Source organism: Cherax quadricarinatus, chromosome 75 (assembly GCF_038502225.1).
Source record: "Cherax quadricarinatus isolate ZL_2023a chromosome 75, ASM3850222v1, whole genome shotgun sequence".
Classification (NCBI taxonomy): domain Eukaryota; kingdom Metazoa; phylum Arthropoda; class Malacostraca; order Decapoda; family Parastacidae; genus Cherax; species Cherax quadricarinatus.
In genome coordinates this window covers 8,679,341-8,694,974 of record NC_091366.1, presented here as the reverse complement: position 1 = coordinate 8,694,974, position 15,634 = coordinate 8,679,341, and the positions used below count along the sequence as shown (strand labels likewise).

General features: G+C 38.9%; 1 protein-coding gene across 2 annotated transcripts in view; it reads right to left on the bottom strand.

Annotated features, from left to right (window-relative positions):
• The window catches only part of BRWD3 (bromodomain and WD repeat-containing protein), a 124,383-nt gene that overhangs the window by 99,738 nt on the left and 9,011 nt on the right, over positions 1 to 15,634 (bottom strand). For both annotated transcript variants that reach the window (XM_070101022.1, XM_070101023.1), the window contains exons 7-9: positions 13,039 to 13,228; positions 5,041 to 5,189; positions 1,308 to 1,424 (exon numbers count right to left, since the gene is read on the bottom strand). In XM_070101022.1, coding sequence (XP_069957123.1) covers positions 1,308 to 1,424; positions 5,041 to 5,189; positions 13,039 to 13,228 — 456 coding nt within the window. The remainder of the gene's footprint in view (positions 1 to 1,307; positions 1,425 to 5,040; positions 5,190 to 13,038; positions 13,229 to 15,634) is intronic.

Genomic DNA, 15,634 nt, shown 5'->3' with positions numbered 1-15,634 from the left:
ATTGATCACATCCTCAGGCCTCTATATTACACTTGCCTTTCCATTTTGAATTCATGATCATATCAAAAATTGAAATTTACTCTACATGTCAGATACTGTAATATTAAAAATCTATAGAATGGACTGGGGGAGTATGGGGCCTTACCCATTCTCAGGAAGTTTAGCAAAAAGCCAGTATTTCAGCTACATCGAACCCAATTTCAAGCTACTTCCAGTCTTGAAACCACCCAAAATCATATTTATTTCAGTAGATATCTACCATTCTATCAAATGGTACCAAAAAAACAGGAAATAATACCTAGAAAACACTTCTAAGTCATTCTTTTAAACCACACATGGTCACTTTTACTTATCTCATTATGCAGCATTCTCTCAAATCTAAGCCAAAATTTCCAGCTCAGCTTATGAAGGAGCTGTGCTTATAACAAAGATCTCCATGAAGGACCCTGGCATCAATAATGTAATCTATGTGACGGCCACTCAAAGGGTTAATGACCTAGATAGGGCCTGAAGAAATAGTTCATTAGGCAAAAAATACATTAGGTAAAGCACATTTTCCATTGAATTGCAAGTTTTAACTTGAAATGGAGACCAAGATGATATTCCTTGTCAAAAGATTTGATAGGGTCTGATAGAGTCAGAGAGGAGTGATATCATATCCCATTAAACATATCCTGCCTCCCTCTCATCATCAGAGAGGGGCACTGTTTAATACAAGAATACTCCCCCTTCCCCCTTCATGAGTGCAAACACAAAAAATACCAACAATTATCAAAATATCAAGAGTTACAAGCAGAAACCCCTTCACTTTCATGAGTACACCAAAAACATGAAAAATTATCAAAATATCAAGAGAGGTATCTCATTTTGTTTATTATTGGGCTTAAGGGTTATAGCTTCTAGGTAGATTATTATTTGGTTGAAAGAGTCCAATGGCCTATGGTTATTAGACCACTGAACATGTATAGTACTAAAATACTCAATAGCTGCCAAAGTGCTAAGACAAATTTTAGCACTTGTTAAAAGTATACTGCAGATATGAATAAGCAGTTAGTGCAGTATATACTGCAGGTATGAATAAGCAGTTAGTGCAGTATATACTGCAGGTATGAATAAGCAGTTAGTGCAGTATATACTGCAGGTATGAATAAGCAGTTAGTGCAGTATATACTGCAGGTATGAATAAGCAGTTAATGCAGTATATACTGCAGGTATGAATAAGCAGTCAGTGCAGTATACATTAGCTTAATGCATTTCCAAAGTTACAATATGACACATCAGTACAAGCTTAGACTAAATTAACTCACCTAACATAATGGTCTGCTCCACCCAAAGCTAAAAAATTTCCACCTTGACTAAATGATGCACAAATAAGTTGGGCGTTGCCAGGTCGAACCCTCTCATTCACTTTTAGAGGCTTGGAACTGAAAATTAAAATACAGAAATGAATATTTACTAAATGCAGTTAATCATTTTAGACGCTTACTTTACATTACAGTATTCATTCATACGCTAATAAAATGCACCGTTATACAGTACTCGGCTATTTGTGGTTGCAGGGGTTGAGTTATAGCTCTTCACCCCGCCTCTTCACCGACTGCTACTAGGTCCTCTCTCCCTGCTCCATGAGCTTTATCAAACCTCGTCTTAAAACTATGTATAGTTCCTGCCTCCACTACGTCACTTTCTAGGCTATTCCACTGCCTGACAACTCTATGACTGAAGAAATACTTCCTAATATCCCTCTGACTCGTCCGAGTCTTCAACTTCCAATTGTGACCCTTTGTTTCTGTGTCCCATCTCTGGAACATCCTGTCTTTGCCCACCTTGTCTATTCCGTGCAGTATTTTACGTTATGTCTCCCCTGACCTTCCTGTATGTATGTGCACATGCTTGTGTGTACATACTCCAAGTAGATCTGGACAAACTGCAAGATTGGTCATGTAAGTGGTTACTTAAATTCAACCCCAATAAATATAAGGTAATAAAGATTGAGGAAGAACCATAGACCAGGTACAGGATATAGACTGGGGAAGGGGCTGTAAACCTCCCACCAAAAGAAAAACCTAGGGATGAGTACAGCACCTGATACAGTATACCTCCAGAGGTCCACATCATCTGCAGCCAAAACTCATCTGGCAAATCTATGAGTAACCTTCAGGAATCTCAACAGTGTTATTGCAAGCCCTTTATATATCAGAACAATATATGATATGAATATTATGCAGATAATTTATAGTTTGGAGATTAGGTGGTGGTCTGGTGATACTACAAGTATTATCCAGAGGGCTGAGGAGGGGGGTTACTGAGGAGGTCTGGACAATTAGAGAGGATGAAGTACAATAGGATGACTTGGAGGGTGTATAAATCTATCGTGGAGGGAAGGCGAGGCACAAGTCATCCTAGGAAAGGTTGTAGGGGGTAAAGGAGGCTTTGTATATGAGGGGCTTAGGCATCCAACAGGCATGTATGAGCGTGTTAGACAGTGAGTGAAGGCAAGTGATTTTTATGACTTGACATACTGTTGGAGCGTGAGCAAGATAACAATTATGAAGGAATTCAGGGAAACCCATTAGCCAGACTGGAGTCCTGGAGGTGGGATGTACAGTGCCTGCACTCTGAAGGCTGGGGATACTGCACTTTAGAAGAACATCTGAGCTTCAATGTCAGCATGCCTCTAGCAAGACAGTAATGGACTGAGTGATAGTAAAACATTTCTTCTATTTCTGGGACACCCTATCTCGGTGGTGGACTGAAGGTATGTTAAATTTTTTTTTATCATGGCCTGTCAAAAACATGATTTGGGACACCTTCTTGGGGCAGGTGGTTTGACTAGTCAATAATATGACAATTAGCTCTGAAAATTGAGAATTTGAGATAAAAATTTATTGCATTTATGGATTTAGAAAAGGCATATGATAGGGTGGATAGGGGATCAATGTGGCAGATATTGCAAGTGTATGGTATAGGTACTGTAGTAAGCTACTAGTGTATGGAATAGGTAATAAGTTACTAAATGCTGCAAAGAGTTTTTATGAGGATAGTAAGGCTCAGGTTAGGGTGTGTAGGAGATAGATTACTTCTTAGTAAAAGTAGGCCTTAGACAAGGATGTGTAATGTCACCATGGTTGTTTACCTTATTTATAGATAGAGTTGTAAAGAAGTAAATGCTAGGGTGTTAGGGAGAGGGTGGGATTAAAGTATGGGGAATCAAATACAAAATGGAAGTTGTCGCAGTTACTTTTTTGCTGATAATACTGTACTTTTGGGAGATTCTAAAGAGAAGTTGCAAAGGTTAGTGGACAAATTTGGGAGGGTGTGTAAAGAAAGTTGAAAGTGAACATAGATAAGGGTAAGATGATGAGGGTATCAAACAAGTTAGGTAAAGAAAAACTGGATATCACACTGGAGAGAGGGAGTATGGAAGAAATGAATGTGTTCAGATATTTAGGAGTAGATTTGTCAGCAGATAGGTTTCTGAAAGACAAGGTTAATCATAGAATTGATGAAGGAAAAAAGGTGACTGGTGTGTTGAGGTATCTGTGGAGACAAACAACCTTATCCATGGAGGCAAAGAAGGGAATGTGCGAGAGTATAGTGGTACCAATACTCTTATATGGGTGTGAAGCATGGGTTGTAAATGCTGCAGCGAGGTGGTGGCTGGAGGCAGTGGAGATGTCGTGTCTAAGGGCAATGTGTGGTGTAAATATTATGCAGAGAATTGGAAATGTGGAAATTAGGTGTGGAGTTCCTGAAAGTATTAGTCAGAGGGCTGAAGAGGGGCTGTTGAGGTGGTTTGGTCATTTAGAGAATGGAACATAGTAGAATGACTTGGAGAGAGTATAAATCTGTTGGGGAAGGAAGGCTAGGTAGAGGTTGTCCCCAAAAAGGATGGAGGGAGAGGGGTAAAGGAGGTTTTGTGGGTAAGGGGCTTAGACTTCCAACAAGTGTATGTGAGCATGTTAGATACGAGTGAATGGAGACAAATGGTTTTTGGGACCCGATGAGCTGTTGGAGAGTGAGTAGGGTAATATTTTGTGAAGGAATTTGGGCAAATCGGTTAGCCAGACTCAAGTCCTGGAAATGGGAAATACAATGCCTGCACTTTGAAGGAGGGGTTTAGGATACTGGCAGTTTGGAGGGACTTCTAAACTGTCGTACCTCAGCGCCTCTGCAAAGAGTGATTATGTATGAGTGATGGTGAAAGTGTTCAATGATGAAAGTTTTTTCTTTCTTTTTGGGTCGCCGTGCCTCGGTAAGAAATGCCAGACGTGCTAAAAAACGAAGAAATATACACACACCTTTCTGGGTTTTCTTCTATTTTCTTACTAGTTCTTGCTCATTTCCTCTTATCACCATGGGGAAATGAAACAGAAATCTTTCTTCATAAGCCATGCATGTCGTAAGAGGCGACTAAAATGCTGGGAGAAGGGGCTAGTAACCCCTTCTCCTGTATACATTACTAAATTTAAGGACTGAAACATTCATTTTTCTTTTTAGGTCACCCTGCCTCAGTGGGATACGGACAGTTCATTGAAAAAAAAAAATCTAAGCTATACATATAAAAAATAAAGTTATTGACCAGTTTTAAAGATGTGCAAAAGGTTGTCAAAGTTAAAAATGTTAAAAAATTGGCAGAAGCAAAAACAATTTTGTAGAGTGCATGTTGTAACCAGTTCCAGTGTCAGAAACAGGTCACTGAGTAATATATTACTTCCCATAAAGGCCACATATGTATGGGGTGTACCAAGCTATTTGTAGATAACCAAAAGTACTCTTGAGATATTGTCGTTGTTCCCTGTAAGGTCTATTTCCAGTCTGAAATTCCAAAGGAAAAAAACTCCTGTTGTGTTTTTATTTTACCATCAGAGAAACCATTGCTTTTCCAGTACACCTTGGGTACATGCGTTTCCCCAGTCATCTTCTCCGCAACTGTATATTTCTCAACTGCAACATCCTACCTAATCAATTTAAAAAAAAAAATCAAATAAAATAAAATTTAAAAAAAAAAAAAAAAAAAAAAAAAAAAGCAAAACTTACTCAAACTTGACATCGATACCTCTGCGAACATAGGTCCAAAATGCAACACAACCATCACCGCCCGTAGAGACTAGAACGCCTTCACTGTCAGGAGCAGGACAGAACTGCAGGGCTGTGATCATCCCAGTGTGGCTGCTTAACACTGCAATCTGAATATAGCATTTTTATTAAAATCTTTTATTCATTACTTGTGACAAATACACAAAAAATTGAAATGAAATAAGTTCTAGACAATGTAAAAAGAAAAAATATTATATGTAAATATGTATTCAATGATGATGACTATACAGTAACGTACAAATGAAAATTGCATAGTGAATGTTCATAAGTTTATATTTAAGTTAAATCTTTCTTTCAACACACCGGCCATATCCCACTGAGGTGGGGTGGCCCAAAAGGAAAAACTAAAGTTTCTCCTTTTATATTTAGTAATATATATAGGAGAAGGGGTTACTAGCCCCTTGCTCCCGGCATTTTAGTCGCTCTTATGACACGCATGGCTTACGGAGGAAGAATTCTGTTCCACTTCCCCATGGAAATTAAGTTAAATATGTTTACATATTTAACTTAAGTATAAACTTTATGAAAATTATTATACTGCAAATGCAGGCTAATTAACTATTTGTAAACTATATGGTCTAGGAAGTCACAATCAGAACAACCATCAATGGAATGTTAGGCAGTCAGCCAAGATGAAAGAAAAAAAAATCCGACTGCAAAATATCTAAACCAGGGAAGGAAAAACAGCAGGTCACTGCATAAACCTCCAGCCATCAAGCCACTCTAGAACTTTATTATTATTATTATCACACTGGCCGATTCCCACCAAGGCAGGGTGGCCCGAAAAAGAAAAACTTTCACCATCATTCACTCCATCACTGTCTTGCCAGAAGGGTGCTTTACACTACAGTTTTTAAACTGCAACATTAACATCCCTCCTTCAGAGTGCAGGCACTGTACTTCCCATCTCCAGGACTCAAGTCCGGCATGCCGGTTTCCCTGAACCCCTTCCTAAATGTTACTTTGCTCACACTCCAACAGCACGTCAAGTATTAAAAACCATTCGTCTCCATTCACTCCTATCAAACACGCTCACGCACGCCTGTTGGAAGTCCAAGCCCCTCGCACACAAAACCTCCTTTACCCCCTCCCTCCAACCTTTCCTAGGCCGACCCCTACCCCGCCTTCCTTCCACTACAGACTGATACACTCTTGAAGTCATTCTGTTTCGCTCCATTCTCTCTACATGTCCGAACCACCTCAACAACCCTTCCTCAGCCCTCTGGACAACAGTTTTGGTAATCCTGCACCTCCTCCTAACTTCCAAACTACGAATTCTCTGCATTATATTCACACCACACATTGCCCTCAGACATGACATCTCCACTGCCTCCAGCCTTCTCCTCGCTGCAACATTCATCACCCATGCTTCACACCCATATAAGAGTGTTGGTAAAACTATACTCTCATACATTCCCCTCTTTGCCTACAAGGACAAAGTTTTTTGTCTCCACAGACTCCTAAGTGCACCACTCACCCTTTTCCCCTCATCAATTCTATGATTCACCTCATCCTTCATAGACCCATCCGCTGACACGTCCACTCCCAAATATCTGAATACAATCACCTCCTCCATACTCTCTCCCTCCAATCTGATATCCAATCTTTCATCACCTAATATTTTCGTTATCCTCATAACCTTACTCTTTCCTGTATTCACTTTTAATTTTCTTCTTTTGCACACCCTACCAAATTCATCCACCAATCTCTGCAACTTCTCTTCAGAATCTCCCAAAAGCACAGTGTCATCAGCAAAGAGCAACTGTGACAACTCCCACTTTGTGTGTGATTCCTTACCTTTTAACTCCACGCCTCTTGTCAAAACCCTCGCATTTACTTCTCTTACAACCCCATCTATAAATATATTAAACAACCACGGTGACATCACACATCCCTGTCTAAGGCCTACTTTTACTGGGAAATAATTTTCCTCTTTCCTATGTACTCTAACTTGAGCCTCACTATCCTCATAAAAACTCTTCACTGCTTTCAGTAACCTACCTCCTACACCATACACCTGCAACATCTGCCACATTGCCCCCCTATCCACCCTGTCATACGCCTTTTCCAAATCCATAAATGCCACAAAGACCTCTTTAGCCTTATCTAAATACTGTTCACTTATATGTTTCACTGTAAACACCTGGTCCACACACTCCCTACCTTTCCTAAAGCCTCCTTGTTCATCTGCTATCCTATTCTCAGTCTTACTTTTAATTCTTTCAATAATAACTCTACCATACACTTTACCAGGTATACTCAACAGACTTATCCCCCTATAATTTTTGCACTCTCTTTTGTCCCCTTTGCCTTTATACAAAGGAATTATGCATGCTCTCTGCCAATCCCTAGGTACCTTACCCTCTTCCATACATTTATTAAATAATTGCACCAACCACTCCAAAACTATATCCCCACCTGCTTTTAACATTTCTATCTTTATCCCATCAATCCCGGCTGCCTTACCCCCTTTCATTTTACCTACTGCCTCACGAACTTCCCCCACACTCACAACTGGCTCTTCCTCACTCCTACAAGATGTTATTCCTCCTTGCCCTATACACGAAATCACAGCTTCCCTATCTTTATCAACATTCAACAATTCCTCAAAATATTCCCTCCATCTTCCCAATACCTCTAACTCTCCATTTAATAACTCTCCTCTCCTATTTTTAACTGACAAATCCATATATTTTAACTGATTAGCTGTAGCACTAAGTTACCTCTGGAGACATCTAATGCACTTTTTTTACAGGGCAATATCTCAAACACTATCACACTATACATAGAAATTTTAATTCTGGGAAAACTTGAACCAGAAGCATATTTTTTTTTTTTTCCAACAAGTCGGCCGTCTCCCACCGAGGCAGGGTGACCCAAAAAAGAAAGAAAATCCCCAAAAAGAAAATACTTTCATCATTCAACACTTTCACCACACTCACACATTATCACTGTTTTTCCAGAGGTGCTCAGAATACAACAGTTTAGAAGCATATACGTATAAAGATACACAACATATCCCCCCAAACTGCCAATATCCCAAACCCCTCCTTTAAAGTGCATGCATTGTACTTCCCATTTCCAGGACTCAAGTCCGACTATATGAAAATAACCGGTTTCCCTGAATCCCTTCACTAAATATTACCCTGCTCACACTCCAACAGATCGTCAGGTCCCAAGTATCATTCGTCTCCATTCACTCCTATCTAACACGCTCATGCACGCTTGCTGGAAGTCCAAGCCCCTCGCCCACAAAACCTCCTTTACCCCCTCTTTCCAATCCTTTCGAGGACGACCCCTACCCCTCCTTCCTTCCCTTCTAGATTTATATGCTTTCCATGTCATTCTACTTTGATCCATTCTCTCTAAATGACCAAACCACCTCAACCACCCCTCTTCAGCCCTCTGACTAATACTTTTATTAACTCCACACCTTATCCTAATTTCCACACTCCGAATTTTCTGCATAATATTTACACCACACATTGCCCTTAGACAGGACATCTCCACTGCCTCCAACCGTCTCCTCGCTGCTGCATTTACCACCCAAGCTTCACATCTATATAAGAGTGTTGGTACTACTATACTTTCATACATTCCCTTCTTTGCCTCCATAGATAACGTTTTTTGACTCCACATATACCTCAACGCACCACTCACCTTTTTTCCCTCATCAATTCTATGATTAACCTCATCCTTCATAAATCCATCCGCCGACACGTCAACTCCCAAGTATCTGAAAACATTCACTTCCATACTCCTCCTCCCCAATTTGATATCCAATTTTTCTTTATCTAAATCATTTGATACCCTCATCACCTTACTCTTTTCTATGTTCACTTTCAACTTTCTACCTTTACACACATTCTCAAACTCATCCACTAACCTTTGCAATTTTTCTTTAGAATCTCCCATAAGCACAGTATCATCAGCAAAAAGTAACTGTGTCAATTCCCATTTTGAATTTGATTCCCCATAATTTAACCCCACCCCTCTCCCAAACACCCTAGCATTTACTTCTTTTACAACCCCATCTATAAATATATTAAACAACCATGGTGATATTACACATCCCTGTCTAAGACCTACTTTTACCGGGAAGTATTTTCCCTCTCTTCTACACACCCTAACCTGAGCCTCACTATCCTCATAAAAACTCTTAACAGCATTTAATAACTTACCACCTATTCCATATACAGTGGACCCCCGCTTAACGATCACCTCCAAATGCTGCCAATTATGTAAGTGTATTTATGTAAGTGCGTTTGTACGTGTATGTTTGGGGGTCTGAAATGGACTAATCTACTTCACAATATTCCTTATGGGAAAAAATTCGGTCAGTACTGGCACCTGAACATACTACTGGAATGAAAAAAGTTCGTTAACCGGGGGTCCACTGTACTTGCAACATCTGCCACATTGCTCCTCTATCCACTATCATATGCATTTTCTAAATCCATAAATGCAATAAAAACTTCCCTACCTTTATCTAAATACTGTTCACATATATGCTTCAATGTAAACACTTGATCTACACATCCCCTACCCACTCTGAAACCTCCCTGCTCATCCGCAATCCTACATTCTGTCTTACCTCTAATTCTTTCAATTATAACCCTACCGTATACTTTTCCTGGTATACTCAGTAAACTTATTCCTCTATAATTTTTACAATCTCTTTTGTCCCCTTTCCCTTTATATTAAGGGACTATACATGCTCTCTGCCAATCCCTAGGTACCTTCCCCTCTTTCATACATTTATTAAACAAAAACACCAACCACTCCAACACTATATCCCCCCCTGCTTTTAACATTTCTGTCATGATCCCATCAGTTCCAGCTGCTTTACCCCCTTTCATTCTACGTAATGCCTCACGTACCTCCATCACACTTACATTCTGCTCTTCTTCACTCCTATAAAATTTCTTGACAGTGCCTCTTCCACTCTATCATCTGCTCTCCTTTTGCACTCTCTCACCACTCTCTTCACCTTTCTTTTACTCTCCATATACTCTGCTCTTCTTATAACACTTCTGCTTTGTAAAAACCTCTCATAAGCTACCTTTTTCTCTTTTATCACACCCTTTACTTCATCATTCCACCAGTCACTCCTCTTTCCTCCTGCCCCCACCCTCCTATAACCACAAACTTCTGCCCCACATTCTAATACTGCATTTTTAAAACTATTCCAACCGTCTTCAACCCCCCCACTACTCATCTTTGCACTAGCCCACCTTTCTGCCAATAGTCGCTTATATCTCACCCGAACTTCCTCCTCCCTTAGTTTATACACTTTCACCTCCCTCTTACTTCTTGTTGCCACCTTCCTCTTTTCCCATCTACCTCTTACTCTAACTGTAGCTACAACTAAATAATGATCCGATATATCAGTTGCCCCTCTATAAACATGTACATCCTGGAGCCTACCCATCAACCTTTTATCCACCAATACATAATCTAACAAACTACTTTCATTACGTGCTACATCATACCTTGTATATTTATTTATCCTCTTTTTCATAAAATATGTATTACTTATTAACAAATTTCTTTCTACACATAGCTCAATTAAAGGCTCCCCATTTACATTTACCCCTGGCACCCCAAATTTACCTACTACTCCCTCCATAACATTTTTACCCACTTTAGCATTGAAATCCCCAACCACCATTACTCTCACACTTGATTCAAAACTCCCCATGCATTCACTCAACATTTCCCAGAATCTCTCTCTCTCCTCTACACTTCTCTCTTCTCCAGGTGCATACACGCTTACTATAACCCACTTTTCACATCCAATCTTTATTTTACTCCACATAATCCTTGAATTTATACATTTGTAGTCCCTCTTTTCCTGCCATAGCTTATCCTTCAACATTATTGCTACTCCTTCTTTAGCTCTAACTCTATTTGAAACCCCTGACCTAATCCCATTTATTCCTCTCCATTGAAACTCTCCCACCCCCTTCAGCTTTGTTTCACTTAAAGCCAGGACATCCAGCTTCTTCTCATTCATAACATCCACAATCATCTCTTTCTTATCATTTGCACAACATCCACGCACATTCAGACTTCCCACTTTGACAATTTTCTTCTTCTTATTCTTTTTAGTAATCTTTACAGGAAAAGGGGTTACTAGCCCATTGTTCCCGGCATTTTAGTTGACTTTTACAACACGCATGGCTTACGGAGGAAAGATTCTTATTCCACTTCCCCATGGATATAAAAGGAAAAGTAATCAGACCAAGAACTATTAAGATAAAATCAAAGAAAACTCCGATGAGTGTGTATAAATAAACATGTACATGTATGTGTAGTGTGACCTAAGCGTAAGTAGAAGTAGCAAGACATGCCTGTAATCTTGCATATTTATGAGACAGACAAAAGACACCAGCAATCCTACCATCATGTAAAACAATTACAGGCTTTCGTTTTACACTCACTTGGCAGGACGGTAGTACCTCCCTGGGTGGTTGTTGTCTACCAACCTACTACCATGGACCAGAAGCATGTCTAGGTAAAATACTCTTTCATTCCAACTTGATATGTAATTGTTGAAGGCTTATACAGTGGCACTCTGTTGCACAGTCCTCTACTATAGAATGGTTCCTGTCACCTAACAGACCTTTTGCAGTCAGACACTTCCCTTCACCATATCCTCTCTTCCTCTGCCCATCAGAATGAAATAATTCTGTTTTCTTATCTATCATTTATTTATATGCTTTCTTATTTTTTCAACATGCTAGCTGTCTCCCACCAAGGCAGGGTGACCCCAAAAAGAAACACTTTCACCATCATTCACACTAACACCCTAAAATTTTCTCATTCTCAGCAAAATACGTTAAACAAACCAGTATCTCACACTTTCTTTCACTTGTTCTTTTGCATTCTTTTAAGCTGTTTTCTTTCAATATATTTTAGTCTGCCTTGTATAAAGCAGTTTAATAGCAAAAAATAATCCAACACCAACTTGATTTTTCTAGGTAGTAGGTTGGTAGACAGCAACCGCCCAGGGAGGTACTACCGTCCTGCCAAGTGAGTAAAACTGAAGCCTGTAATTGTTTTACACGATTGTAGGATTGCTGGTGTCTTTTTTTTCTGTCTCATACACATGCAAGATTTCAGGTATGTCTTGCTACTTCTACTTACACTTAGGTCACACTACACATACATGTACAAGCATATATATATATACACACCCCTTTGGGTTTTCTTCTATTTTCTTTCTAGTTCTTGTTCTTGTTTATTTCCTCTTACCTCCATGGGGAAGTGGAACAGAATTCTTCCTCCGTAAGCCATGCGTGTTGTAAGAGGCGACTAAAATGCCGGGAGCAAGGGGCTAGTAACCCCTTCTCCTGTATATATTACTAAATGTAAAAGGAGAAACTTTCGTTTTTCCTTTTGGGCCACCCCGCCTCAGTAGGATACAGCCGGTGTGTTGAAAGAAAGAACTTTATTTTCTTTACCACTAATATAACTATCTATCTATCAATGTTGTTGTTCCCTGCACCTACCCTCCCATATCAACAAACCTCTGATCCACACTAGCACTGCCATTTAGGTTATTCATTTTAGAAGAAATAATCAACCCCTTCTGGCAATTCAGTCACTTAAGAAGTGCAAAGATACAGGGAAAGTGTTCTGCCCCACATTTCCTTTGAGGATTAATGAGGAAATTTACTCAGAATTTCAAAAATAGATTAAGAAGACTGAAGGAGAATAAACAGGGTAAACATATTAAGAATATGTCAGAGCTAAGATGAGTATCTTAATGCTCCTGAGACAAAGGAAAAACCAGCAACATTGTCAGATGGAAACAAAATAAACAGCACTCATTGTAAAATGAATTTCCTAATTGTCTGAGACTGTGTTGACAACAATGTCACCCAACGGATTCTTCTCATTCAAATAAAACACCAACTTATACTTGGAACTGACCGGCGCAAGCGTTTGGAGATTCCATACTCGGATAATCTTATCACAGGAGCCAGCAGCAATGAGTCGATTCTCACTGTCAATAGCTAGGTCAGATATCTCGGCAGATGCTCCTCTCAGGGTCGCCAGCAACCGCCCATCGAGAATACTCCAAATTTTAACTAGCGTATCATCTGCACCGGTGATGATATATCTGGAAACCAATGGTTCATAACAATTAGTAATGATACTTTAAATTGCCACATCTCCTCTCATATTTTACTCTGATAAAAGAAGCTTTCTTTTGTGCCTAACAATATTTTATTACATGTAGACTACATTACCTGTATACCTCTGATATACCTTTGAAGAATTTAATTACTCTTGGAGCCCAGCCATGGGCCAGAAAAGAAATAAATTTATTGTTACTACTTCATTCAGTATACTTGCCTCTAGTGGCCCAGAATAGTCTCAACGTTTAGTAAACTGAAGTGCTTCAAGTTTTCTTCATATTATACTGTAATTACACAACCTAGTGATGTGGAATATATCACTTTGGTTCAGGATTTTTTCCACACTAATTTCAAATATTCAAATTTTAACATTTCACTACACTAGCATGACTGAGTGTGACAAACATCTTTTCAGTTAGGTCAAACAATTCAACAAGACAAAATAATCCATTATAAGCATTGAAAAACTTTATAAAGTTTCCTAGAAGAGAGAGAAAAAAAATTGCAAAACTTGGTAAGTAAATAAGCTGTAGGGTTACTGTACATTTTGTTTTTAATGAAACATTGAAGATGAACCTTTTTCCATCAAATTCATGGCAAAGCTGCATAAAATCACCAACATGGGGATAACAATGGGTACTGATGTGACTGATTCACAAGTGGTACTAACACAGTAAATACACAAATAATCTGCACATAGGAGAAAAACTAAGTTTCAGTCCAACTTAGACCATTAACTAGTCACAGTTAATGGTCTAAGTCGAACCGAAATGTCAAAGTTCCTCCTATTTGCGGGTTATTTATGTATTGTTCCAGTCATGGTATTGTGCCTTTGTGTTCTTTAACACAGTAAAGATTCCTATTAACACTATGTCCCAGAAATTTAATGCACTAACACTAAGATACGACTTGCTGAAGACAACTGATAGAGTAAATATATGACTAAGAGACCCATGATTTTATAACCTAGCAACTCTTTCAGCTGACAGACTTGGTCAAAACTGTAGTCTAGTAGGGAGGCGAGTTATAATAGGGAGGCGGAGTTATAATAGGGAGGTGGAAAGGGAAAAATTGTCAATCAAATAATCATATCACGAAGAACTCATGCAATCGTAATAACATGATTGGAAAAACCACGGAATGAGTGGGGATTTTAACCCATGGCTAACAAGTAGTAAAACTCTAGGAATTGTGTAAGCCACTGGGCCAGGTGGCTACAATACCTAGTTGGATGAATCGTATTGTAGCTAGATGGCCCAGTGGCTTATGCACTGGCCTGGAGTTTTAAGATTTCCTCACCATGGATTCAAACCCCACTTGTTCTTTGATTCCTTTATAACACTAAGAAATGCATCATTTTCACATCATACTAGTGAAATTGTTGACAAATCAAAGAGAACAAATTCAAAAAGTATAACAGTCTCTGTGCTTGAAGAATGCAAATCCAATAATTGAACAGTATCCTCAAGGTGAAACACTTCAAATAAGGCTCAACAATGACTGTGGCCAATGAGAGATAAGTTACTCAATGGTATTCTAATTTAATATTATTAGAATGATATGATTTAATGATTATGAAATTAAGCAAAGTTTTGCCCCAGTAATGATGTATACCAAATACAGCTTCCAAAATTTTTTGAAGAATAATTAAGATAAACCAGTATACGGTTCAGGTATTTGTCAATAACCATATTCAAGACAGAAAGGTACTACAGTCCTGCCAAACAAGTGTGAAATGGAAACTCGTAATTGCTTTACGCAATGGTTGGATTGCTGGTCTTTTCCTTCTGTCTCAAACAAGATAACAGGCACATGTTGTTTCTTCTGCTTACACCTGGGTCACACTATACATGCATGTATATGTATACACACCCACATAAGTTTTCTATTTACCTAATAGTAGTTCTTTTTTTCTTTTCAATTCCATGGGGGAAGTGGAAATGGAGGTTTCCTCCAGAGCCAAATGTGTTGTAAAAAGCAACTAAAATACTGGGAGCACGGGGCTAGCAACACCTTGTGTGTAAATTGCTAAATGTAAAAAAAAAAAAAAAAAAAAAAAAAAAAAGCATAATTTATTGCTAATGATTTGTGAACAGTTTTAACACTTTCTCACACTTGTGTAGATTCATGTAACTGATGCCAGCATTGTGCATGTAGATCAACATTTAAAACACAATGTCTTTAAATATGCTGCGAGCAGAAAATTTTGGCATAGAAGTGAAATGGGTTAGTGCAGCAAATAGTACATTATAAAAAAAAATCCTGCACCCCCCCCACATTGTGCATGATGGGGTAAGTGCCTTTGAGGTGTTTTTTGTAGGACAGTTATTAGTTGTTTTATTAGCCGTTTCTTGGCACTCACTGAAGTGTCAGCAAAGTAAAATTTT